Raw genomic sequence first — 26,072 nt, 5'->3', positions numbered from 1 at the left:
TTATATGGAAAAAACCACTCGTCAAAAGTAAAAGTTTCGACAGAATCTGAGAGTCAGTTTGTTGCCATTGTTCGAAGGTGCTAAGTGTGCTAGTCACGTGTGAACATCATGCATTGCACAGTGTCGAGCATGTTTCACTGCCTTTATTAATTTTTACACCCCTTATTGTTTTTCCACAAGGAAATAGATGGTAGGAGCACATCAGAAAACTTGAGCATTATTATCGAAGACAGCAGTACTCTTAAGTTGGAAACGAAAGATGCTTAAACTTATAATTTTAAAAACTATTTTACAAATGCCATGCAAAACAATTACTTATGAATATTATCATTCCAACCCGAGAGACGATGACCATAACATTCGATAAAACTATGCGGTAGATACCTTTACATCAAAGATATGTCTCGTGAGATTAGTACAATTTCACGTGGAACACAATGTTTTGACTGTAAAACTGTCATAGTTTGCTAAATAAAAATTCTTCATGTTAATCACTAGCCGTGGAAAATTTGAAGCATCATTAACTACGTCCATAATCGTATATTGCGCGTCATTTGTTTCCAATACATTCAAGAACAGAAAGAAAAAAATATATTGAACTGGTACTTAAGGAGGTGAGAAAGAAGAAAGACATGAAAAGTCTAGATAATAGAAAACTGAGTTAGTTGCTTGAAATCAGTCTCAGGATTGTTGTTCAGAAGTGATGACCGAACAGTAATGTCCGAACTTGTACATATACACAATAAACATACATGAGAAGATTACTCTAATGCTACCAATCACACCTTATGGCACAGATGACGTGGCGTCTACCACAATTCAAGAGCTGTGTAAACCAGCCCAGCCATTTAGTTCCAGGTTTGAATATCTGAATACACTGAATCATCACAGTCGCAGCATAGTACGAAAGACCATTCCGAAAACATTTCTGGGATGGGAAAAAAATCAACGTTCGACCGATTGACAGAAGCACGAATGTTAGCATGAATAACTGGCATATGATTAGAATATCCTTGGCGCCGTAAAAAATTCGCGTAACTTTCCAACCGCGGTCAGATAACCAACCGTTTTGGCCACGCAAAATTGTGTCCATTATAGAATAAAGGCTGAAATTCCGGATAAAACGAAAGCCTACTCTTTACAGCTGTCTTTTCGGTGACATCTTGCGAATTGCGAAGAGTATTGCAAAACGGAAAAAAATTGGAGTTCACTTCTTTCAAAATCAACAAAGATAAAAAATAATACACCTAGTTTAATTCTAACACATAATTTGTAGTGATTTTTATGCCAGTGCATTTGTTTTACATTCTTGGGTTTCATAGATCCCTGCCTACAGTAGCGGATACGGATGGGGGGCGTAGGGGACCTGCGCCCCCCCTTGCGGGCCCGCCCGTATTGCCAAACGTTGCAGAACCACAATTATAACTTTTTCATATCATAAGATGGTATTCTCTTGTATATGTGAGTAATAAATTTAATTGAAATTTTGTGACTTGATATTTTTTTATTAGGATAAAAGTAAGGGTAACTCAAGATATCTTATGCGCGCCCCCCTCGAGTTTTTTTCTGTATCCGCTACTGCCTGCCTAACACACTAAAGGCTACTAAAGGCTGAAGATGGTTTGCAGGGTATTACGTAGATGTAAATGTAAACAATATTTATCCGCTCCTAAGGACTGATCGTAAAGCGAATTACATCGTGTATTGAATCGGATTATTTCTGAACTCGGACTCAATTTAGAGAGCTAAAGTTGTAAATGCATAAAAGAAGCATAATGTAATAAATCGCGTAAAAGTTGCAGCGCTAAAAAATGTTTCGTAATCTTAGGATTGTTGACTAATGATGATGAAACAAATAAGGCGTATAATAACGTACCTATCCGATGACATATTTAACGAGAGGAAAAAAAAATCGGCGTAATATGAATCCATCGTAAGTCGAACCCGTCTTGCAGCAGAGGTCTTCTGTAACCAAGTAGTACTTCAACAAAGCTAGGGCCCGTATTCTTAGTCGACCCTGTAGGGCCAACCGGCCCTCGATACGTCATCAGCCCCTACATAAACCGATCTCGCCATACATACGCCACATCAAGCCCTACATATGGCCGTTTTGGAACTAAACGGGCCCTACTTGATGTAGGGTACCCGAACCAGCCCTACACCCTACAAAAACATGGCGACCAAATCTCGACCGCTGATCACTTCGATTAAAGAATCTACGTTACAATGGATATTAAGGGAGACGAGCTCACACAAACCATTTAAAACTGTACAGTAACACAGCGGAAAGGTAATAATACTACCACTTTATAGTCACCAAGTTAAATAAATTATAAAATTTACTGAACTAATAAGAACAATATAGCGGTGTACATGCACCTTGTTTCTACGAATATATAATAATATTTTTCACGTTTGGCACTTGGTATTCTTTTGGGAAACCAATACTTCGTTTACGTATAACCATAGAAACACTTATGTAGGGTCGACTGAGAAACGCATGTAGAGACCTTTTGTTATGTACGGACGTAGGGTCGACTGAGAATAAGGCCCTAGGCCTCCCATTCTGATTAGCGATACATACACAAGGCGAGTTTTCAAACCCAGTTGTTGTCGGATGTTCGAGGTGGACACAAGACATATGGAGAGAGGTAACACGTCCAATATTCGCACCCTCCTCTGTTCCCCGGTGAACAGGAAGGAGGCGTAAGAAGGGGGGGCAGAACGGATGGATGGGAGACCGGAAATCCGCCACGGGGGGGCGCTGATGAAGGTGGACCGGAAGAGGGAGAGGGGACTTGTCGAATGTCAAATGAATGGGAGAGATAGAGAGAGGGGGGAATCGCACTCCCCCCTTCTCAATGGAAAACAGGGGAAAGGAAGGGGGGGAGGAGGGTTCTGCCTGCATCATTCATGCCAGCGGCAAAGTCGTCTCCCATTCAAGGGAGGGCGCGCATCAGGGGCGGCCTGAGCGATTCCGATATGTATCGATTACAACAACTGGTAAAATATGGTTTCAAGTACTGAGTTAGGGATTGCTTTGTACTCGCAATTTCTATCTGTATCTATTCTTCCACCAACAATTCGTTCTACTCGCGATTTTTACCCACATCCAATAGGGTAGTCTCCTTCATCAAAGAAAATGAAAGGCATTGATTGCGATTCCTTACCCACCATTAGTGTACTCTTAATATACAAATTATTTGATTTTAGAAATACCGGTTTAGACGAATGGCAATGGTCAATTTTAACCGCATTTGAAAAAGACCAGATTGGCGCCCATGCCACATTCCACGTTACGTCACAGGGAGCTAGTTTATATACGAGTAGATAGGAGTTTTACATCGTCTGAGATTACCAATGCATGCATGAGGCACAGAGCTCAGGCAAACATCTCTTAATAATCACCTGTTAAAACTGCATACGGTCGGAAAGTTTCCATCGTTTTATAGGGTGATAATAATCCTTATCTAATCCAAGCGCTACCTGCTAGCATCCTGCGTCGTATCAGCGCTCAAAGCCTCGCCCCAAGGTCACCTCACTTGTGGCAGTGGAACCAGAACGACGTCACACGGGGTTTTCCCAGCATACATACTTAGCCGTGGCGTTTTCGCGCGCTTGAAAATTTCCACATTTCATTTAATCGCGAAAAATAGGTATCGTCATTAAAAAATCTAAAAGCGTGAAATACGTACTCCATGAGTAATAATCTTTCGATTTAGGCAGTAAAAAAATTACAGGAAACCACCATATTCTTATGACCATTCTGTAACAACAGACGTTTGTTTTCTTCTTTTCTCACACATCAGACCAAACAGCTGAATATTTCACCGGTCAAACATCGAATTGATGGGTTACCCGCCATACAGCCCTGATTTGGCATCCGATGATTTCTTTTTGCTTCCGTCCGTGAATGATAAACGGTATGGCCAACGATTTCCCTCGCCAGAAGAAGCTGTTGATGCGTTCAAAATGCATGTTTTGGAGATACCTCAACTAGAATGGAAAAAGTGCTATAAAAATTGCTTCTAACATATGCGGAAGTGTATCAATAATTGAGGAAAATAATTTAAAAACAATGAAACAATTTACAATAACAAATATTTGTTTTTATAAGATAAGACCTTGGTAATGTTACTCTGTAATGAAACCATGGTCGGTCTCAATAAATTACTATGTGGAAAGTAGCAAAGATGTTGATCCTTCTATTCCTGCGATTATGGATTTCCACCAAGTTACGCCCGCTACTATTAATTATATTAATTATGTTAATAAAATATTTGAGCAGGAAACAATATCCCATACTTTTATGGTATTTATAATCGTGTTTCTTAAGAACTCGATAATTAATTACAATTCCTACATTAACCTTCTAAAATTTTGCGTTGATTCCAGCAAACTTTACTAGAATCATAGGATGATCAATAATATAACGTCTTTTTGTGTTCGTTCTTCAGCTGCTCCAAGATTCAACGTAATTTGGCGCTTTGAATAATTTTGGTCAAGAATGGTTGGAATTGGTCGTGATTGACACAGACTAACTCAAGTGAATGGTGAACTGTGTTCGACATCAATGAAACAACCAATTTATCCCATCGCAATATTGGTGGAATAATCACCACCGCCGAAATGGGACTCACGATACGGCAGTGGAAAAATGCAGGGGACGAAACATTCCGTAAATGAGAGCTTCTCCAAGTAATTACTAGATTCTTCTAGAAGCTTCTAATTTTTTAAATTGACTATACTTTACCTAATTAATATGATCTTCCGCCCGTTTTACTCATTAAGTCTTTCGGTCTATTTTTTGGGTAAATAAAATAAAAACGTAAATGCACTTATCCACAGTTATTGCAATGCGTACGACGAGTTTCGGCTCACTTGAATGTCTACAGATTGCAAGGATCACTATTCATATTTAGAAGAGCGCTCGAGGTGGCTGCATTGTAATCAAAAAGCTGATCCTATACAGACAACTTCAGTATTTTTGATGAAAATGGAAAATGCTGGCAAAGGAAACATTAAATGGGTTTTCTTAGATGCTGCGAGTCTAGTAAGCAGGGCAAACCCTAAGGAAAGTCAGAAGAGTGACATATACTCAAGGCAAGAATACTATCATAAGGATGCGGTGAAAAACCGCGCGGAAGTAAAAGAAATTATATGGAATAGGGAGGAATAAGATGGTTGTAATGTGCCTATAATAACATATAGAACTTCTGCCGCTCGATCGCACGCCTACATGAATTAGCAGCCATGCATAAAATTCACAAGAAATCCGGTTATACCTACCAGTGTACCGCTCTTACAAAAAAATGGTGAAATTTCCGTTATTCTAAATACACCAAAGGATGAAGTTCGCCATGAAAAAATATTTGACTTAGCCGGGATTCGAACCTTCGAAACCCTTATTTTGTTGCTGGTCTGCGACGACGAATTTCAAAGCACTGCAGGATCAAGTGACATTGCACGCAGTCACGCGCACGGGTGCAAATTTAAATACACGGAGGGATGAAGTTCGCCAAGAAAAACTATTTGACTTAAATCATCCCAGAAGGATTTGTCATAACATCAATTTAACGGGGCCATAGGAAATAATCCGAGATGGAAAAAGGTGCGGGAAAACAGGTTAAACGCGTTTAGTTCGCGGAACATGATTAATTTTTAAATTAATCTCAGAGTGAGAAATTTATATGTAAGGTTAAACCAAAATAAAGAGGCATTTTTGAGAGATTACGAGTACGAAACGAGTAACGGGGGTCAGAAGTGAGGCTTTCCATGGCAGACCACCGCAGCGTCGTAACTTGTAGATAGGTAAGTACGCATTGAGAGCAGTAACGGGACATCATATGAGCTCATACTTCCCCGCGCATTATCGACGATAAGTCGTATCGTCCTTTGGACCTCTGGAGTGGTTTGAATACAAGAATGAGCTCGTGGACGGTAGTCCCGGCCAGAGATCCATCCCATCCGGACTCCTCCCACACAATACCGGAGGGAACCTTTTCACCAACTGCGAGATTTAACGAAATGTTAATGAAGCAAGAAAGCTATATTATTAGTACAGTAGCCCAGGCGAAGATATCATTGCACAAAAAGAAGGATCAACGTGCAGACGGAAATAGGGTGGTTTCCTATTATTTTTTTATTGCCAAAATCGAAAGATAATTACTCCTGGATTACATATTTCACGCTTTTAATTTTTAAATGACGATATCTATTTTTCGCGATTAAATGAATAGCGAAAATTTTCAAGGGCACGAAAATGCGACGGCTAAGTATGAATGCTGGGAAAAGCTCGTGTGACGTCATTCTGGTTCCCGCTACCGCCGAGTGAGGTGACCTTGGGGCGAGAATATCTGCACAACTGCGATGCAGGCTGCTAGCAGGTAGCACTTGGCTTAAATAAGGATTATTAATACCTTATCAAACGAAGAAAACTTTCCGACCATAGGCAGTTTTAACAGGTGTTTATTAAGAGATGTTTGCCTGAGCTCTGTGCCTCATGCACGCATTGGTAATCTCAGACGATGTAGAACTCCTATCTACTCGTATAGAAACTAGGTCCCTGTGACGTCACGTGGAGTGGCATCGCATGGGCGCCAAACTGGCCTTTTTCAAATGCGGTTAAAATTGACCATTGCCATTCGTCTTAACTGGGATTTGTAAAACCAAATAATTTGTATATTATGAATACTATAATGTTGGGTAACGAATTGCAATCAATGCCTTTCGTTTTCTTTGATGAAGGAAACTACCCTATTTAATGATAGAAGCAAGGAAACAACTCATCAGAACATACACACATATAACTGGAGAATGCTTCTGCATCCCGAGGTAACCTGCAACAGTTATTATCAGTATTCCTTTGGTATGAATTCGTATTCATCACGTTAACTTCCTTCTTCCTAGAGAATTCCATCGTGCTACTCGTTCAGGACGCAGTATTTTTAGTTATTTCTCCCATACTCCATGCCAGTGGCGCAGCGAGGGGGGGGGGGGGGTTTGGGGGTTAAAAACCCCCCTAGAGCGAATTGAATTGAATCCATTTTACTTAATGGATTAGTATTCCTTATATAAAAGTCTTAGGATTAATCAAATATACCTCAGAAAGCCGTAAAACTCGCCATTTGGAACCATTAATCTTAAAAATGTTCTGGAGGAGGGCCCCCGCATCTCCCACTTACCCTGGCGGGTATGCAATACCCCATACACCCCAAAGTATTAGTTGCGCCTCAAACCCCCCCTAGCCTTAATTTTTGGCTGCGCCCATGCTCCATGCAATATGAGGAATACCAAAAACTGCTCAGCAGTATTCCTTGGGAATAATATAGCGGTCATTACATTCCAGGAAATTCCATGGTATTTTTCTCTCTCGCTTCGTTCACGCTCATCTCATTAATTGATAAGGATGTATCCTAGCTAGAGAAGGCATGGGAGATAATAAGATTTGTCGATCAAAGACACGCTATTCGCAACAAGAGCAGATATATCCCTTTCTTTAATGGAGACGGCGAAAAAAAGCTCGCTAACCAATAAATTTCACTAAATTCAATAGCGATGGATTCTAATCACATTATGGAATTTTATTTTATATACCTGGGGTAATAGGACTCCATTTCTTGGGCGCGGGATGCGAAGACATGTCAACTACGCAAACTGCGCATGGGCAGCTAGGCGCAAAGATTCCTCCTCCAAGTTCATTAGTAGTTGAAACTCTTTCTGCACTCATAAACCCCTAGTGCCTCGGTTACCTGGTACAATCTTTTACCTGCAGCAGCCGGAAGATTACGGGTGTCAAAATAACCGGGTTACTAAGACTACAACTACAAAAAAAAGCATTAAAATAAAATAGTAGCCGATCGAATTAAACAATGTTACTTGGTTTAACACTAAAATCTAAATTAATAGTACAGCAATATGATACCTTGACTCTAGGAATGAATCCAGGGTTCCCACTCTAATTAAATTATAAAATTCACGGTTTTTCCAGGTTTTCACGGTCTTTTTTTTTTATTTTAGGAATAAATACTTATCACGTAAAAATCACCAGCCGCACGTATGCTAAAAATTTAACAAACGCGATAAACGCCGGAAATGCAAACGCAGCAATGAAAGTCCTCTTATTACGTCGCCTATCGCTAGCAAAATTTAGAGCCGGCTAAATGTTGTGAGTGGGAAAATGGAGATTGGCTGGGAAGTGAAGAGGTATCTGATTTTTCGCACGGATTAATGAGCACTTTGGTAACCGGTCTTTCAATCACAGGCTTAAGATCTGTGTCTTGTCATGACACACGGACCGATAATTTAGCTTCGAATATACGTGTGCAGACAAATGCTTGGACAGTGCCTGCGAGTTACTGACCTTGAAACATGATCGCGAAACGATTTTTCTTTTGAGCGGCCAATTGTAGTTATACAATCAATTTTGAGAGGTATTTAAGGTAGATAGATTAGGCAGTAGATTCCGGATTAAGGCAGTAGATTCCGGTTAATTGGGACACATCGGGATTGTGCGCTTTGCCCCAATTAAGCGGCTGCCCCGATTAGGCGAACTGTCTTGTATATGGGCATAAAAAACTTTGAAATGGTAGAAAGAAGACTGAAGAATGTTTTGTAATGTAACATAAGTTAATTATACTCTTAATTTATTAATAAATCAGCGAGTTTAGATAATTTATTATCATTTTTAAGAACTATAACATTTTTGTTAAAAATATTTTTCACAGCCACAGGCGACGCTGAATGAATGTCTTTTACTAAGTCCTATTGAAGAAAAGTCCTATCCTATTGCGGATAACATAACAACAAGAGCTTTCAAAATAGGGCAAGGATAGGAACATTTGTGAAAAATAAGAGTAAATCAAAGGAGGAAAAAATAGTATTCTGAAAACAAAAAATTTTAATTTCGACACGAGTATAGAGTCTATGTCGCCGACTCATGGCCCAATAAAGCGGAATGCTGTCCCAATTAAGCGGAGAATACTCTGGGATATTCCTCTATTGGGTTCTGTTCTTCAAGATCTGCCCCAATTAAGCGGCTGCCCCAAGTAACCGGTGGACCCATTAAACGGAATCTACTGTATTACGTAATTCACGGCTTTTTCCAGGTTTTTTCTCGGTAGACGAAATTCACGGCTCATTCACGGCTTGAAGGTTTTCACGGTTGAGTGGAAACCCTGGAATCACAAGGTCCAAAAATGAGGTATAAATAAAAGAAAACTAACCTTTATAGTCTGAGGTTTCAGGCGAGATGGAGTGGAAACGTGGCATAATGAAAATGAAAAAGCAGGAGCAATTTCCACAATTTTACATTTATTAATACGACCGGTTTCGCTTTTCAGCATCATCAGGTACCTGATGATACTGAAAAGCGAAACCGGTCGTATTAATAAATGTAAAATTGTGGAAATTGCTCCTGCTTTTTCATTTTCATGAAAACTAACCTGTTTACGTGATATTCCTACGATCGACTCCACATAACTGCGCAGCGAATGGAGCAGTTTAGCTACCTTAAAATTGGCGTTTCCGTGTTACATCTATACCTACCTTAATCGATAGAATACCTTTAATTATGTAGAATAACAATAATTATTTACGTTACACTCATTGGGCCAAATTTATTATACGCTGCACTAATACGAGCAGGATTCCAGAATATTGGCGACGAAATTATATCCTGAGGGACGGAAGTTTAGACATACGGCTAGCTCACTCAGGGGAATGTCTCTTTCCTGTTTAGCAAATTATTATTCATTTACTTACCCTCGTAAGTACTGCTCCAATTTCCCATAAATTCAATACCACAAGATGAAGCTACACCAAATTACGTCTACGGTTGAAAGAGCCATTTGAAAAAGTGTCATTGAATACAGCCTTTGACACGGGAACAAGGATATAAAGTAGCCAGCGAGCTACATGATTTCGCAACGATTTTCCTCCTTGTTACCTTTACATACATCACTGCACAAGATGAAGGATCTGGTACTTTCCCCGCGAACCTTGTTGATGAAATCTTCACGGAAAATCAGTCGGGTCAAGATTGACATTGCTGTGATTGGTCAGTTTTAGTCTTAAAAAAGAGGCCATTGAAATAAGAATCGAAAATAATGAAATGAATGGAGACGCGGGTTTCAACCTCAGCAAAACATGGAATCCCATGATCAAAAGAATGAGTAAGCTAAGAGGAGGAGGACAACCTAAAACTGACCAATCACAGACGACTTGACCGCCCCAATAGTGTATACATATAAGCCCGGCACTAATCAGGTCCATCATTCGCCCTGAAGAAGATGGCAGAGAAGGCCATTGAAACGTTGGCAGCGACGTCAATCTTGACCCGGCTGATTTCCCGTGAAGACTTCATCACTGCACAACGCTTGCATCGAATAAATCATCATCGGCGTGAAATAAGTGTGCCCTTACCGCAACCAAATTTGACTTTGTTTAAAAGACGTTTTTTGTACGTAGGACCAAGGTTTTTAATTTGTTACCCCAGTCATGCTTTATTTCAAAGTCTGAAAAAGTTTTTGCAAAATGCACTTCTTGGCTTCTCACCAAAGAAAGTGTAGAACAAATATTGTTATAAAATATTGATGTAAATGAATTATGAATACTACTTTAGTTGTTTTTTTCATTTACGCACTTAAGCTTTGTTAGTGTAGATTATCAAGGTAACACAAAATGAGCTCCACTATATGTAAAGAATAATGTATTATTTTCGATGGTAGCCTCAAACAGGTTATGCTTCGCGGCTACCTAAAATTACTCAATTTTGCTATTGTCATGTAATTTGTGTGTGGAGTAATAAAATTATTTTTTATTATTATTATTATTAATAACCTTTCCCTTGGGCTACAACCTTGTCGCGGTGGAAAGGCTTGCGCGGTGGAAAGGCGCGTTCCTATGACCCCTAGAGCTGCACTGGCGGGATTAATTCTAAATTATTCCCGGTAGGGTCACCCATGCCAGATAGGACGAAGGGTAGGAGCCAGACGGAAGGTAGTCCACGTGATGGTGTCACGTAAAAAACACTGTTGGAATGGAAGTGGGAAACCCTACCAACTATCACTTCCCTGAACACATGGAGTACAACAAAATGAGCCTCGGAATCTCATCGCCCGGGACCCGTCCGCAAAGGGCAAGTGTCGGGCACGGCAGCGAGGTCGGCAAGGTCCTCGGGGTCGCCAACATGCGAAATCCTTGCAGAGACTTATCATCATCACCATCAGCAGCAGCAGCAATGAAGAAAGAAGAAAAGAAGACCAAGAAGATGGAGAAGAAGAAGTCGGCTGTAAATGCAGGGTCGTGGAATGTGAGGACTATGATGAGGGCGGGGAAATTAGAAAATATCAAAAGGGAAATGGATAAAGGGAGGATAGATATCTTAGGATTATGCGAGGTGAGGTGGAGGGATGGGGGGGACTATTGGAGTGATGGGTATAGGGTTATATATAGTGGAGGGGAAGAAAGCCAGCGGGGGGTAGCTTTAGTACTAAACGGGAAGATGGGTAAGCGTGTGGTAGGTATAGACCAGGTAAGCGATAGGATTCTGGTGGTAGAAATTGAGGCGCGGCCCACCAACCTTGTGGTGGTCCAAGTTTACATTCCCACTAGCAATCATAGGGAGGAAGAAGTAGATGAGGTGTATGAACAGCTCGAGGAAAAAATTAGAGACACACCGGGTACGAAAAATCTGGTAGTAATGGGGGACTGGAACGCCTCAGTCGGGGAAGGCAGGGATGGAAACGAAATAGGAGATTTTGGTCTAGGAAAACGGAACGACAGGGGAGAGAAAGCAACAGAATTTTGTAGGAGAAACAAATTATTCATCACAAACACGTGGTTCAATCATCATAAAGGGCGAAGGTACACGTGGAAAAGTCCAGGGGATGCGGGGAGATATCAAATATACTACATTATCGTGCGAAAGTTCCACAGAGAAAAAATCATTCGCATTCACCGGGATTCGAACCCGGATCCCCCGATTTCCGGTCGAGTGCTTTAGCCAGTTAAGCTACCGAGGCGTCATTCTTCCCTGTGGATATTGAATGACGCCTCGGTAGCTTAACTGGCTAAAGCACTCGACCGGAAATCGGGGGATCCGGGTTCGAATCCCGGTCAATGCGAATGATTTTTTCTCTGTGGAACTTTCGCACGATTGTGCATTGCGGGTGACTCCCGTAAAAGTTATCACCGCGGCTAGTCCCGGTATACTTTGAACTAGACTACATTATGGTAAGACAGAGGTTTAGGAATAGTGTGAAAAACTCGCGCAGCTTCCCTGCAGCGGATGCGGATTCGGACCACAATCTAGTGCTCATGAAATGCAACGTAAGATTCAAAAGACTTATGAAAGTTAGGAAGACGAAGAAATGGAACGTAGAAGCCCTGAAAGGGAGCATGAGGAGAGAATATCAGGAACTAGTGGACATTAGTATGCGGGACATTGACAGCACCAAGACTGTTGAGGAAAGATGGGATAATATTAAAACGGGAATAGTCAAAGCGGCGGAGAAGTCAATTGGCTACGTGGACAGTAGAAGGATAAAGAAGCCGTGGATAACGGAGGCAATGGTAAAAGAAATGGAGGAGAGAAGGAAGTGGAAGAACGTGGACACAGAACAGGGCAAAAGAATGTATGTATAGGGAATTGAATAATCGATTACGACGTGAAACTAAGAGGGCAAGGGAGGCTTGGTGGAAAACACAATGTGAGGAAATGGAAAAGTTCCAGAAGGATGGAGAAGTAGGCGCGTTGTACGCCAAAGTTAAGTCGCTATCGGGCGGCAAAAGAGGACAAGCCATGTCTAAAATTAAGGCTAAGGATGGGAGGATGCTAACCGAGCGAGCAGAGGTACAGGGTAGGTGGAAGGAATACGTGGAGGACCTGTATGACGGAATGAACAGACCAGAGAGATTGACTCTAGAGGAGGAAAGTGCAGTGGAGGAGGACAATCTTGGGCCGGGGATATTAGATTCGGAAATAGAGAGAGCACTTCGTGATATGAAGGCTAGGAAAGCAGTAGGCGTGGACAATATCCCGTGTGAGCTTCTGAAGAATCTAGGGAAGGAAGGTAAGAATAGGTTTTTCGAACTAGTGCGCAGGATCTACGAGGAGGGATATTGTTGAAGATTTCGTGAAGACGGTTTTAATTCCGCTTCCGAAGAAGAAGAAAGCTCTGGAATGCGGAGATTATAGGACTATCAGCCTAATATCGCATGAATACTAGATTAGAGCCCTTGCTGTGGTAGAATACTATAATAGTAATGTGATTAAACGGTTAACTAAATTTATAATTGTGCCAAATCACAGTTTTATCTTAATGCTATGGTTTCTTAAAAAAAATTGTTTGTTTGACATACTTATCATAACGAATTATCACCTAAAATTCTCGTAATTAGTCTGTTAAATCTAAGTTCGATTATTTATTTAAAGAATTTTTTTTTTAATATTGTAGAGAAAATATTGGCTAGAGATCATTGCAGAGCACCCATCCATGTGCTTTGTTGGCGTTCCAAAAGCGACCTTGCCCTTCCCAATGGCACACTTCCAGGTACGAAATGCCTTCAAATGCACAAATTCTTGCAATCATTTGCAAAGGCTTATTTACACGGGGCACGTACAGTCACTTTCAAAAGTCGGTCCACATACTCGGCGCAGCCGTCTCTGTTATTCTCCGAAGTCGACCTTCGCTTATTCCTTACGCGTTCCTTGTCCAATGGGGATCAATTTGACTTGATCAGGTCGTGCAATTGGTGCAACTTGACTACTTTAACCATCGCCAAGAGCCCCAAGTACGATTTCAGAGGTAGGGAAGCCCCATGAACCCCCCCTCCCAAGAGCCAAACCATTCCACCATCGAAGAGCGCGTAGAAGAATTTTTGGATTTTTCCGGCGAGTAACCCATCGCGCGAGGAAGACAGAGGAACGTATGAGTCGTATGGTAAATTTATGCAGCACACATTGTACAAATAAAATTTCGGAGCATTTCCAGGATAATACCAATATTTTTTTTCTATACATCATCTTGTGAAAAATGATACGTAAATATATACACCAATGTTAATATTGTAGTTTATGTCACGATTACCATGCTCGCGTTCACTCGTGGCAGCGACGAAGGATTTTCAATGTTTACAAATAGCAGTTACTCCCCAAGTTTTAGTTTATTAGGAATACAAGTGGTGCCTTCATTTTGTATACTGCAGCTTAATCCTATCTTGTAAGTAGAAAATAAGAAGTACAGTTGATTCCGTTTAATGGGTCCACCGGTTACTTGGGGCAGCCGCTTAATCGGGGCAAATCTTGAAGAACAGAACCCAATAGTGAAGAACAGAACCCAGTCATATTCTTGCCCTATTTTGAAAGCTGTTGTTGTTATACTATCCGCAAGAGGATAAGACTTTTCTTTAACAGGACTTAGTAAAAGACATTCATTCGGCGTCGCCCGAGGCTGTGAAAAATATTTTTAACAAAAATGTTATAATTCTTAAAAATGATAACAAATTAACAAAAATAGCAGATTTATTACTCAAATTAATAATTTAATAAAATTATGTTGCATTGTAAACTTTCTTTAGTCTTCTTTCTACAATTTAAAAGTTTTTTATGCCTATCTACAGGATAGTTCGCCTAATTGGGGCAGCCGCTTAATGGGGGCAAAATTCACAACTCCCAATCAGTCCCAATTAACCGGAATCTACTGTATTTTAATTTCTTACCTAGCAAAAAGTACCGTTAGGGCATTTGTTTTATGAGAGAAGATAATTTTTGCATGAAGTATATTTTTAGATGAGCAATCGGATTGGCTTGAATTTCTTTACATAAGTGAAATATAATTTTTTACTGAAACAAGTAGCGAGATATTTATGTGCATTGAGTAAAATGGCAGGCATGTAGACCACAGTGCGTTGTAGGAAGTGTTGTCCTTTTCTTTCTCGGGAATACTCGTACAAAAGTAGTGTTCACTGTTTTTTTTAATAAAATTAGTGCGAACAACATCAGCGTGGCATTATGATAGTGAGCCAATCATTTATGGCAGTCATGGAAAAACATAATTTACCTGGCCTTATGAAATGAAAGGTAGTATATTTGATTATTATTAAATTACTATTAAATGTAGTTATACTGTTGGATAACAAGGAAGATTTTATGAATCATCCCGCCAGCGCCCCTCTCGACTTGAACTCACCACTCTAATTAACGGTAACCCCCATTCACAAAGGGCCTTTTCATTCTATCCATATCCTTACTTTCATCCTTCCCCATCACTTCTATTCTCTCCACTATGTAGAGTTCTTCTTCATTTATTTTCCTCTGCGTCCATCTCACCTTCTCCATTCTTTTTTATAATCACATCTCGAATGCTTTCATTCTTAACAGCTCCCTCTTTCGTTAGCGTCTAAGTTTCCCCACCGCAAAGTGCCACACCCCAGCTTATATAATTGGTAGATAATAAATATACTTTGTATAAATTGCGCAGAAATAGTCATCTGCTACCCAAAACGATATTTTTTTATCGAATGAAAACTATGCATTCGTAGTTTTGTGCTTGTAGGAATATGATCAGTATCTGTTAAACCGTAATACTGACTCAGGGTATTCATTACGTGAGTTTGTTCTATTATTGCTGTAAAATCACACATATAATGATGTGGGGGGCATTGACATGCATGATACCACTAAAACTAAATGTACCGTAAAATGGTAATAAATAGGCAAAAAATCATGTAATTAATGCTTTCGATGGTTTTATAATTATCGAAAATATATTTTATGATCACTATTTAGACTTGATTAAAGATTTCGCAGCTCATGGTGATTTAAGAGATATACGGGTGTATGCCGCGTGATGTATCGGAATAGGGTAGTTTCCTTCATCAAAGAAAACGAAATGCATTGATTGCGATTCCTTACCTACCATTAGCGAATTCATAATATACAAATTATTTGGTTTTAGAAATCCCAGTTTCGACGAATGGCAATTGTCAATTTTAACCTCATTTGAAAAAGGCCAGATTGGCGCCCATGCGATGCCGTTCCACATGACGTCACAGGGACCTAGTTTCTACACGAGAGGATAGGAATTTCACATCGTCTGAGATTACCAATGCATGCATGAGTCATAGAGCTCAGGGAAACATCTCTTAATAATCACTTATTAAAATTGTCTAAGGTCGGAAAGTTTCCTTCGTTTGATAGGGTATTAATAATCCTTATTTAAGCCAAGCGCTACCTGCTAGCAGCCTGCTTCGTATCAGCGCTCAAGCCTTGCCTCAAGGTCACCTCACAGGGCGGCAGCGGGAACCAGAAATACGTCACGCGGACATTTCCCATCATTCCTACTTAGCCGTCGCGTTTTCACGCGCTTGAAATTTTTCACTTTTCGTGTAATCGCGAAAAATAGATATCGTCATTTAAAAATCTAGAAGCGTGAAATACGTTGAATCTTTCGATTTAGGCAATAAAAAAATAATAGGAAACCACCCTTTTTCCCCGACGCGTCGTGACGTTTCGTCACCGATTGCTGTCCACTTCTTCAAGGGAATGGTTTTCATGAAGAAGTAGCCAGCCTTTCCTGTTCCCTTGAAGAAGTGGCCAGCAGTCGGTGACGAAACGTCGCGACGGGGCAATTCGGATACATCACGCGGCATACATCCGTATATCTATCTTTAAAAACTAATTAGACACTCGAACTTTCAATCAACATAAAGATGTGAGTTAATTACTTAGTGATACCTGGAATATATTAAGCATTGCTTAAATATTTGCTTATGGACATTTTAGTAACAACTGGAACGAATATCATACCGAAATAAACATAATAATTTAGCACACATTAGTATTTTTAATTTTTCGTGCGATGAGGCGCGTATAAAACTGTAGGCTAATATATGTCCCAAGAAAATGCTAAAGAATAATGAATGCGCCTATCAGAGTGTTTAAAATACTTAAAATAGAGCAAAATTCATTAGTAGAATTTGGTAATAATGTGTTCAAGGCATAATATAGAAGGTTATTTTGTAGACAACCTTTAGAATACTCTTTCGCAATCAGACTTAAATTCCAATTTTCGTTTTCGCTTCGGTATTTTTAGAGCAAGCCAGACCTCTCAGACCATCTATCTCAGAATACTGTCAGGGCGTGTCACTGACAACGTATGCTTCGCTTTGTGTTCTGGTACTGAGAGTCGGGGAAGTCGCGAAGAATTTTGGAATAGAGAAAAATGCATCTGTAAGACTTTCGCGGACGGTGGTAGTAAGTCAAACTGCCCCATTCAAGGCAAAGAAGGCATAGTCAATACCCGAAGTTCGAGCTCATCGGAAAACGTAGTTGCTGGCGCTCGCCGTGGGGACCGACTTTTGAAAGTGACTGTACTTGCACAATCAAATATTGTTATGGTTGGCGAGGAGAGGCAGCTTTTAGATGAGATACGGAGGAGACAGAAGGTTTGGATGGAGTTAGTGCTTAGCGGTGAGGGGATGTTGAAAATGGTGTTGGAGGGTAGAATGTTGGGGAAATGAGGGAGGGGAAGGAAAAGAATAGGAATTTTAGACAAACTGAAATGGAATAGGCCTTACAGTGAATTGAAGAATGCAGTGCGGGAAGGAAATGGAGGCTCCCAGATCACTTCTTTATTACTCCATGGAAACCTACCTTAATCGGTAGAATACTATGATAATAATTATTAATAAAAAGCTGATGGTGTGGTTTAAAATTTTATTGACCATGACTGCGAATAAAACAGCGTTGTTGTTGGAGTGCGGGTTCATTTCTGGACAGGATCGTTGCAAGGGCTCCGATCGAAGAGGGACAGGGGGTCGCGCTAAGCGGGGTCTTCGACTACACGGCTGCCTCTGGGGACCACCCTGCCCTCCGCCAGCTTCAGGGACTTTGCAGACTCCGCGGGACGATTCTGCAGAAACCCCTTTGGCAGGCTTATCTCTCTCTGGTCTCGGGCCTCATGGTGGCGGCCAGGGGCGGATGGAGATGGCGGGAGAGTGTGGCTACATGCACCGCCGCCTCCCGTCCGCCTCCCACCTAGAGTATTTGGAAGAGCTTCTTCAACTCCACCATCAACTGCCAATCGGTCTTCAGGAGGTCGTCTCTGAAGTAATCCTTGCACGCGTCGATCGACTGCCGGCTTATCTGTGGACAAGGAGAAGGGAGATCGTGATTACATGGTTTAGTTAAGGCCGTTTCACACGGTACACGGAATTGAGCAATCTGACGTACGTGCGAAGGCGCAATCAAAATTGCGTCGTGTAAAGCGGTGAATTGCTACAACACATGCGAGAATGCGTGGATGCGAGACGGCAAAATAGCCCCTGTTCTAATTTCGTTCACGTATTCGCGCAATTTCACGCCATTTTAGAAATTAATGCAGTGCTAACCTGCGCTATTCCGTGCCCCGTGTAAGACGGCCTTTACAAGTCTCCCGAATTCAAATTTCCAGACTGTTCCCCGACCAAAATCATCTTAATGTGTAGGCCTGTTTACAAGACACATTAACACGTACGAGTTAACGTACGTTTGCGTGAATGATTTTTGTGGACCGGAACATGTACGAATGCATGAACCAAATTGGAACAGGTTCTATTTTATGTGCATGCATTCGCACAAGTTGGGTGGTTACACGGTGCATTTTGGCGTTCATACTCGCGTTCATACATTTAGACATTAACCCGTACGTGTTAATGTACCGTGTAAACAGGCCTTAAAGGCCGTTTTACGCGGGGCATGGAATTGAGCAGGTGAGAGCTGCATTAGTTTCTAAAATGGCGCGGAATTGCGCGAATGCATGAACGAAAGAACAGTGGCTATTTTGCCGTCTCGCATCCACGCTTTATACCTTTGGGACATTCAATTTAACGTTATAAGGCATTATGTCAAAGGTTGACCCAGAGTGAATAGTTGAACCCACCTTAAGCGAAAGAGAAGGTGCTACTTACGAAGAAAAAGTGTCGGGAAGATGAAAATGCGGCCAATTTTCGGCAAGAGAGCGAAAGAAAGTAGTAAATTTCGACACAAATTTAATGATGACCGACCCGATTTCGACACTTCTAGTCATTATCGAGGTATAAGAACCCTCTTTTACAACTCTATTTATATGATGAGATTCCGTGATTTCTCGATGAATTATATTATTTATTCTTGGGTTTCTAGCCGAGTAAGATAATTTGTGGCTAACGCTAAAATGGAACTCCCATCGTCTTCAGAGCCGTAATGAACTGTAGGCCTTCCTTCCTGCACTTATATATCTTAATATAGTTTATCACAGGCTACTTGTACCTTAATAATAGCACAACATGTCTAAACCGGAACGGTCAACATTAAAATCGTGTGCTAATTTCCTGCTCTCTTTCATTCTCAAACCATGGAGATTAGGCATTTCCATGAAGTTTCGTCGGACACTCTTACAGACGTTGGGCAAGAGATTTAAATGGAACGCCTCAAAGGAAACAAACAAGCATTATATAATCCGCCACCGGTCTGAGCTGATGGCCAGTGTGAATTGTATTTAGGGCACGCAAGCTGCCGGTGTTTCGTCTCCAAATTGAATGCCGAAAAGAAAACGAAAATACAGTCGTTTTGAATTTCCCTCGTCGAAATTAGGCCAGAGAATGATGATTTGCCAACAGAAAGAACACAGATTTTTATTTTATTTATTTTATTTATTCCCAAACCTCCGAATACAGCTCGCATAGGCCATTTTAAATCGCATTCAACAAATGAAACGTACACGAACAACCATGCCCTGGATAAGGGAAACTTACCCAGGCGGGACTCGAACCCGCGACCTCAATGTTTGGCAAGTAAGGACTTTACCCCGCCGCCACCGAGGCCGGGAATAACCAGCCGGTAACTGAGGCATGGGTCGATAAAATGCATATTTATGGGAATTTTAAGTTCATCAGGTTGGCACACGTAACTCTCCTTCTTTTGTTCCTTGAACAACACGCCTTACCTCATTTGGAGCCATTTAGTGAGTTTGGGCTGCTGTGGAATTTTAGGTTGGAGATTTTTTCAAAGCAACGACCTGTCTTACAAGGGGAGACCACGAAACTTGCTCCGCCTTTTTCAATGCCGTATTTTTTATGGCCTTCGGAATGGTGAACACATCCCTGAACTAGTAGTGGTTCCGTTGAATGAGCCTTAGTTTAAATAAATAATAAAATACCTAAAATACCTAAACGCCATTATGATGATAAAAAAATTGCCACATGTCTATTATTGTCGCAATAAAAACTAATGAAAAAGTTGACGCCGTATGATCACAATGAAGACAACAAAATATACAGCCACGACGAAGCCTCGAACCCTGGTCCCCCGAGTGGTAGCCGTAATCGCTCACCACTACCCCACCCGACCCATCTGTTGGGTGATATGATATTATGGAACTATACCTGGCTTGTGAAAAGTACCGCATGAAAATTAATTAATTACAGCCAAACTAAGGTCCATTCAACGGAACCACTACTAGCTCAGGGATGTGTTCACCACTCCGAAGGCCATAAAAAATACGGCATTGAAAAAGGCGGAGCAAGTTTCGTGGTCTCCCCTTGTTAGTGTGATTAGCTGGTTTTCATTGTTATGTGGTGAGTAATAACAAACTATTAACTACTCTAGAGTAAACATGAAGATTGATTGTCTTCATGTATGTGGTCTTCATAACTCTTAAACTTCTTGATGTCTTAGTAATTACCCCGCCGCCACCGAGGCCGGCCGGATTTTCCCGCAGACCGAGTTTTAGCACAAAATCTGTCGGGAATTTTTTTTCCTCTCCATCATAAAATGGTTTACGGAGACCAGTAGAATCAGTCCTCCTCACCCTCACGAGGCTGGAGCTATGTTTACCTTTGAGATGAGCAGGTCCTTTTCGTCGAAGTGCCGGCCGAACATCTTGGGCGCCTCGCCAGGGATCGCCTCGATCTTCACGCACACCTCCTGACCCTTGCGGGCGCTCTCCACGTTCTTGTGGTTCACCTCAATGCTCGTCACAATGCCGATTTCCACGAACTGCGAAAGAAACGGAAAAAAACATGGCCCCGTGATTAGAGGTTTCTTGTAGTGACCAAGAGGAGCGACCCAGCCCTCATCCTGAGAACAAATTTCTGTCAGAATCAAAATAAACAACCCAGCACCAGACTGATCTATGATTTGCAGCCGGTAATAATTCAAACCCTGCCGACAACACTAGAGGTGGCTTGCAGGGTATTATACAGCTCTATATGTTATTCTCATGAGTTAGTCTAACTCTCATACTGAGTTAGAAAGCTCAATGAACCAGGGAATTTTTTTAACTTACTACAGGCAGGGTCAATCCGTTGCAACCCCACCATCACATTGATGCTATTAATTACATATTTTCAAAACATTATTCTTAGTGTCATTCCCTTTCTTGCATAGGGTGGTTGCCTATTATTTTTTATTGCTTTAATCGAAAGATTATTACTCCAGGAGTAAGCATTTCATTCTTTTAGATTTTTAAATGACGATATATATTTTTCGCGATTAAATGAAAAGTGAAAATTTTCAAGCGCGCGAAAACGCGACGGCTAAGTAAGCCCGTATGAATGCTGGGAAAATCCCGTGTGACGTCAATCTAGTTCCCGCTGTCACCGTGTGAGGTGACCTTGGGGCGAGGATATGTGCACCGCTGAGATGCAGGCTGCTAGCAGGTAGCAGAGTACCCTGCTATCAGGTAGCACTTGGCTTAAAAAAAGGATTATTAATATCTTATCAAACGAAGGAAACTTTCCGACCGTAGGAATTTTTAATAGGTGATTATTAAGAGATGTTTCCCCGAGCTCTGTACCACATGCATGCATTGGTTAACTCGGACGATGTACAACTCCTTACTACTCGCATAGAATATAGGTCCCTGTGACGTCACGTGGAGTGGCATCGCATGGGCGCCAATCTATCCTTTTTCAAATGCGGTTAAAATTGACCATTGCCATCAGTCTAAACTGGGAATTATAAAACCAAATAATTTGTATATTGTGAATACAGTAGTGGTGGGTAACAAATCGCAATCAATGCCTTTCGTTTTCTTGGATGAAGGAAACTACCCTATTGGAGTGCGCGCGGAAAAAAGGAGTAAGGTCATTAAAGGAGGAAATCATAATTTAATTAACGTTAGGAATCTAATGCAACAATGAGGATAGGCCACATTGTCTTTGAATTAATCTTAAAGATACATTGAAGAACATAGCACACAACGGCCACATTTCTATTGCATATATTGAGGGCCACCTCCGGGGTGTGATATTGGCATAAACACTGCCGTAGGTAGCGAAATTAATGGTCCACGCTCATTCAGACTTGGAACGACCCCTGCACAATGACCCCTGAGGCCATAATGTTCACTTGTCACCATGGTAGCACCTACATGCCACGCACCCGAAGTTGGGAAGAAATAACATGTAGGAGAAAGAAAAGGGATCCCTTGCACCAATTCGTTCCGAAATTTCTATGAGATACACTTCGAGCCACCTCCACGGAGTATGGCACGGGAAGATTTACAGTTTCACTAAAAGCGTATTCAAATGGAACGAAAAAGTTTGCTAGTACGTACTTATTACTTGAGCAAACTTCAGGAAAAAGTGTCATCCTTGCGCTTGATGCATAAAATTGACATTGCATGCGTAGTACTAAAATCAAATAAAATATTTCGTTCTTTTTCACTGCACTGTGCTAAAGTAACAGTAATATGATCTAACATCTACATCTACATAATAACCCGCAAGCCGCCCAAAAGGCATGTGGCAGGCGGTGTTAGGACACCAGCCGTCTACGCATAAAAAATGAAGTGCTCTAACGAAGTTGGGACTAGCATTTATTTAAGTCCTTTGTGGTTCGGGGAAAAAACGAATTCTCATATCTATCCGTTCGGCAAAATATCTCTCTTAAATCATCACTTCTGTCGGACCTGGAAATATAGTGAGGCTCTAATATTACGTTCTCCGTGTCGCTCTTGAAGATATCCATTCCCAATTGTTCAAGCAATATAAGCCTATGGCAAAATATATGGGAATCGTAAGCTTAAACTTTCGTTCTCCACTCTTTCGAAATGATTTAGTCCATTCACATAATTAAAAAGGATTTCCCTCCCCCCCTAAACCTTTAGAGTGCCGGGGAGCGCTATCGCGCTCTTCCTATCTCTCGCGAAAAGTGCCACTCAAAAGTGCAAAGTCACTCTTAGATGTCAACTGTCAACATTCATTTATTTTAACATTAACTATTTTCTTAAAATTTTAAAAATTAACTCATATTACCAAAAATTCGTCAAATAATATAATAAAAAGGTGAAACCACATATAATAAAGATTTCGTGAAGTTTTTGAACATATACCTTTACTTGTTTTTGAGACCTAATTTTTTTCCATAACCTACTGTAAAATCAGCAAAAATGCCTCTGCACTTTTGGTGTAGTACCTAGAAAATCGGTTGGCACAGGGTTAATATATTAGATTTCCACGATGTGATGTACGATTTTTTTTAGTTCGCAGAATGAGTGGGAGTTCTAGAGAAGTATCCCCGGGGTGATGGACGGATGTTGATTTCAATAGGTTTAAGGGGAGAGGCGCGGGTCGGCACAGCACAGTGGAATTGGGATGGAGAGGTGTCTCTCATTCTCTCTCTCTATGGGAAGGAAGGTGTTTGCGCTGACATCGTGACAGGAAGGCGCGCTTCCGCCGGTGCGTCATCGCGACACTCCAAAAGCACGGATCGCCATCCTAATCAGGGTGTGAGTACCGCCTAAGACTCATCGTGAATGCACAATGGATTAAGTTGATGCGGGGGCCCCAATCGGAGGGGTGGACAGACAAGAGGCCACGGAGTGGAAGAATCAATGCCTAATTCACTGCGGAAATGCAGCCGTGTTTTTGCTCTGAAACGTAGCGGTTCCCAACTGTTGGTCCGTAACAGTGGTGGATCCATGATAGTGACAAGGGGGGATCTAAGTGGAGAGCCTTGGGGGGGGGGACCTCCCACCTCAAGTGACCCTTGACTACCAAAGTACACTGTAATTTTTCGTTGATAAAAAACGGTATTGTCCGCGAAGATACGAAATTACGTATTTCATAGAAATCTTAACACTCCCCCTCGGAAAATACCTGTTTTGAAATGCAATAATCATGTAACCACCACTCTCTGAATGAGTACTACACAAGACAAGAAATTATAATTATCAAATATTCAAGCATATTAAATTCTATTGTACAGATCCTTAAGTCCTATCATCTTTGATAACACTTTGATTCTTGTCCCTGGCAGTCTTTTAGTAAATATATCCGCAGTATTCTTGTCCGATGGTACATACATAAAATACACCATTTTTTCTTTGACTTGTTCCATGATGAAATGGTATTTAACAAAGAAATGTTTGTTTCCTCTTTTTTTGTAACGAGTTATTCCAAACCAGACTTGTTGATTTGTACCCGAAGTTTATCACCGTTTGCTCAAGCGATAGTCCTCTTCACCAACTCGTTTAATTCTCCACACTTATGCCTGCTGGGTCCATAACCTGATAAAAAATTATTATTGCGGTCCATATTATTATCCGTAAACGACGTCTTCGCGCAACTGAACAAGCTTCGGCAGTTAGTCCGGAAAAATAAAAAATCAGGTTCCACAATCTTACTTCGGATTTTTTATTCTCAACCATTAGTAAAAAGCCACTCTTAACAAAGTAACTCAACAAACCCTTGACTACCAAAGTACATAGTAATTTTTCCGTTGATAGAAAACGGCATTGTCCGCGAAGATACGAAATTACGTATTTCATAGAAATCTTAACAGATTCCAACAAGTTAGAGAAGGAATAGGACGCCAGAGTTGTTTTTTTGTCCAAAGGCGACCAGGTGCGCCTTAAGGCCGTTTTACACGGGGCACGGAATTGCGCAGGTTAGAGCTGTATTAATTTCTAAAATGGCGTGGAATTGCGCGAATGCATGAACGAAATTAGAACGGGCTATTTTGCCGTCTCGCATCCACGCATTCTCGCATGTGTTCTAGCAATTAACCGCTTTACACGACGCAATTTTAATTGCGCCTTCGCACGTACGTCAGATTGCGCAATTCCGTATACCGTGTAAAACGGTCTTTAGACTTTACGCAAAAATCTACTAGTTTCACATTTATGTTTCACTTCCTTTGAATTGAAGTATCATAAACCTTAGAGCAAATGGAAATATTGTCTTCATTTAAGACATTTCCAGATAATATGGCTCAGTCTTTAGGGGGAATGACTCGTGATAGCCTACGGGATACAGCGTGTGGCTGCTCATCCAAGGAAGCCGGGTACGAATCCCAACTTATACCTTCGAAAAAAAACTGACCTTATCCGCTGAATGTGTGATATCACACGCCAGAGACCTAGTCCACATAGAGGTCTACCCCCACCTATTCAAACCAAAGGATTGAATGATGCATTCAAGCCTGCCACCTTCCGAGTCCGAAAATAATTTTTTTTCACTCACGTCCGCATGTGCCTGAAATCACCTGTGCGCAAGCCAACGGTTTGTAAATTAGGTGACGGCACATAATGCCATTCTCTTCTGCCCACGAATACTGGACCCCTCTAATGGGAATCATTCCCACAGCCATGATCACATATCCTCACAAAAAGGGATTCGCTAACCACCCAAGGAGGGAAACTCTTCCCTGTTTGGCAAACCAGTGCATTGTTCAGTGGTTTGGAAATTAGGTTATGGCAACATATCTACATCTACACATACTTCCCCGCAAGCCTCCAATAAAGCGTGTGGCATGGGGTGTTAGGATACTAACCATCTAGCTATAGAGATGCTCAAACAAAATGCTGACTCTAGCGTTTATTGAAGTCCTTTATTGTACAAGAGAAAAAGGAATTCGCACATCTATCCGTTCGGCAAAATATCTCTCTTAATTTATCGCTTCTGTCGGACCTGGATAATGTAATTCTCATTATTTATTTAAGTATACCGGGACTAGCCACGGTGATAACTTTTACGGAGTCACCCGCAATGCACAAATAGTGCGAAAAACCCACAGACGAAAAATCATTCGCCTTGACTAGGATCGA

The 26,072-nt window shown here is 41.2% G+C and overlaps 1 protein-coding gene across 1 annotated transcript in view; it reads right to left on the bottom strand.

Annotated features, from left to right (window-relative positions):
• Nucleotides 1–17,705: 17,705 nt before the first annotated feature.
• LOC124161973 (eukaryotic translation initiation factor 5B) overlaps nucleotides 17,706–26,072 on the bottom strand; it is a 160,149-nt gene continuing 151,782 nt past the window's right edge. Inside the window, exons 21-22 of the mRNA XM_046538258.1 lie at nucleotides 20,858–21,019; nucleotides 17,706–18,148 (exon numbers count right to left, since the gene is read on the bottom strand). Coding sequence (XP_046394214.1) covers nucleotides 18,041–18,148; nucleotides 20,858–21,019 — 270 coding nt within the window. The 3' untranslated portion in view covers nucleotides 17,706–18,040. The remainder of the gene's footprint in view (nucleotides 18,149–20,857; nucleotides 21,020–26,072) is intronic.

Source organism: Ischnura elegans, chromosome 7, assembly GCF_921293095.1.
Source record: "Ischnura elegans chromosome 7, ioIscEleg1.1, whole genome shotgun sequence".
Taxonomy (NCBI): domain Eukaryota; kingdom Metazoa; phylum Arthropoda; class Insecta; order Odonata; family Coenagrionidae; genus Ischnura; species Ischnura elegans.
Note: the sequence above shows the minus strand (reverse complement) of the source record. Positions and strands in the feature narration are given on the sequence as shown.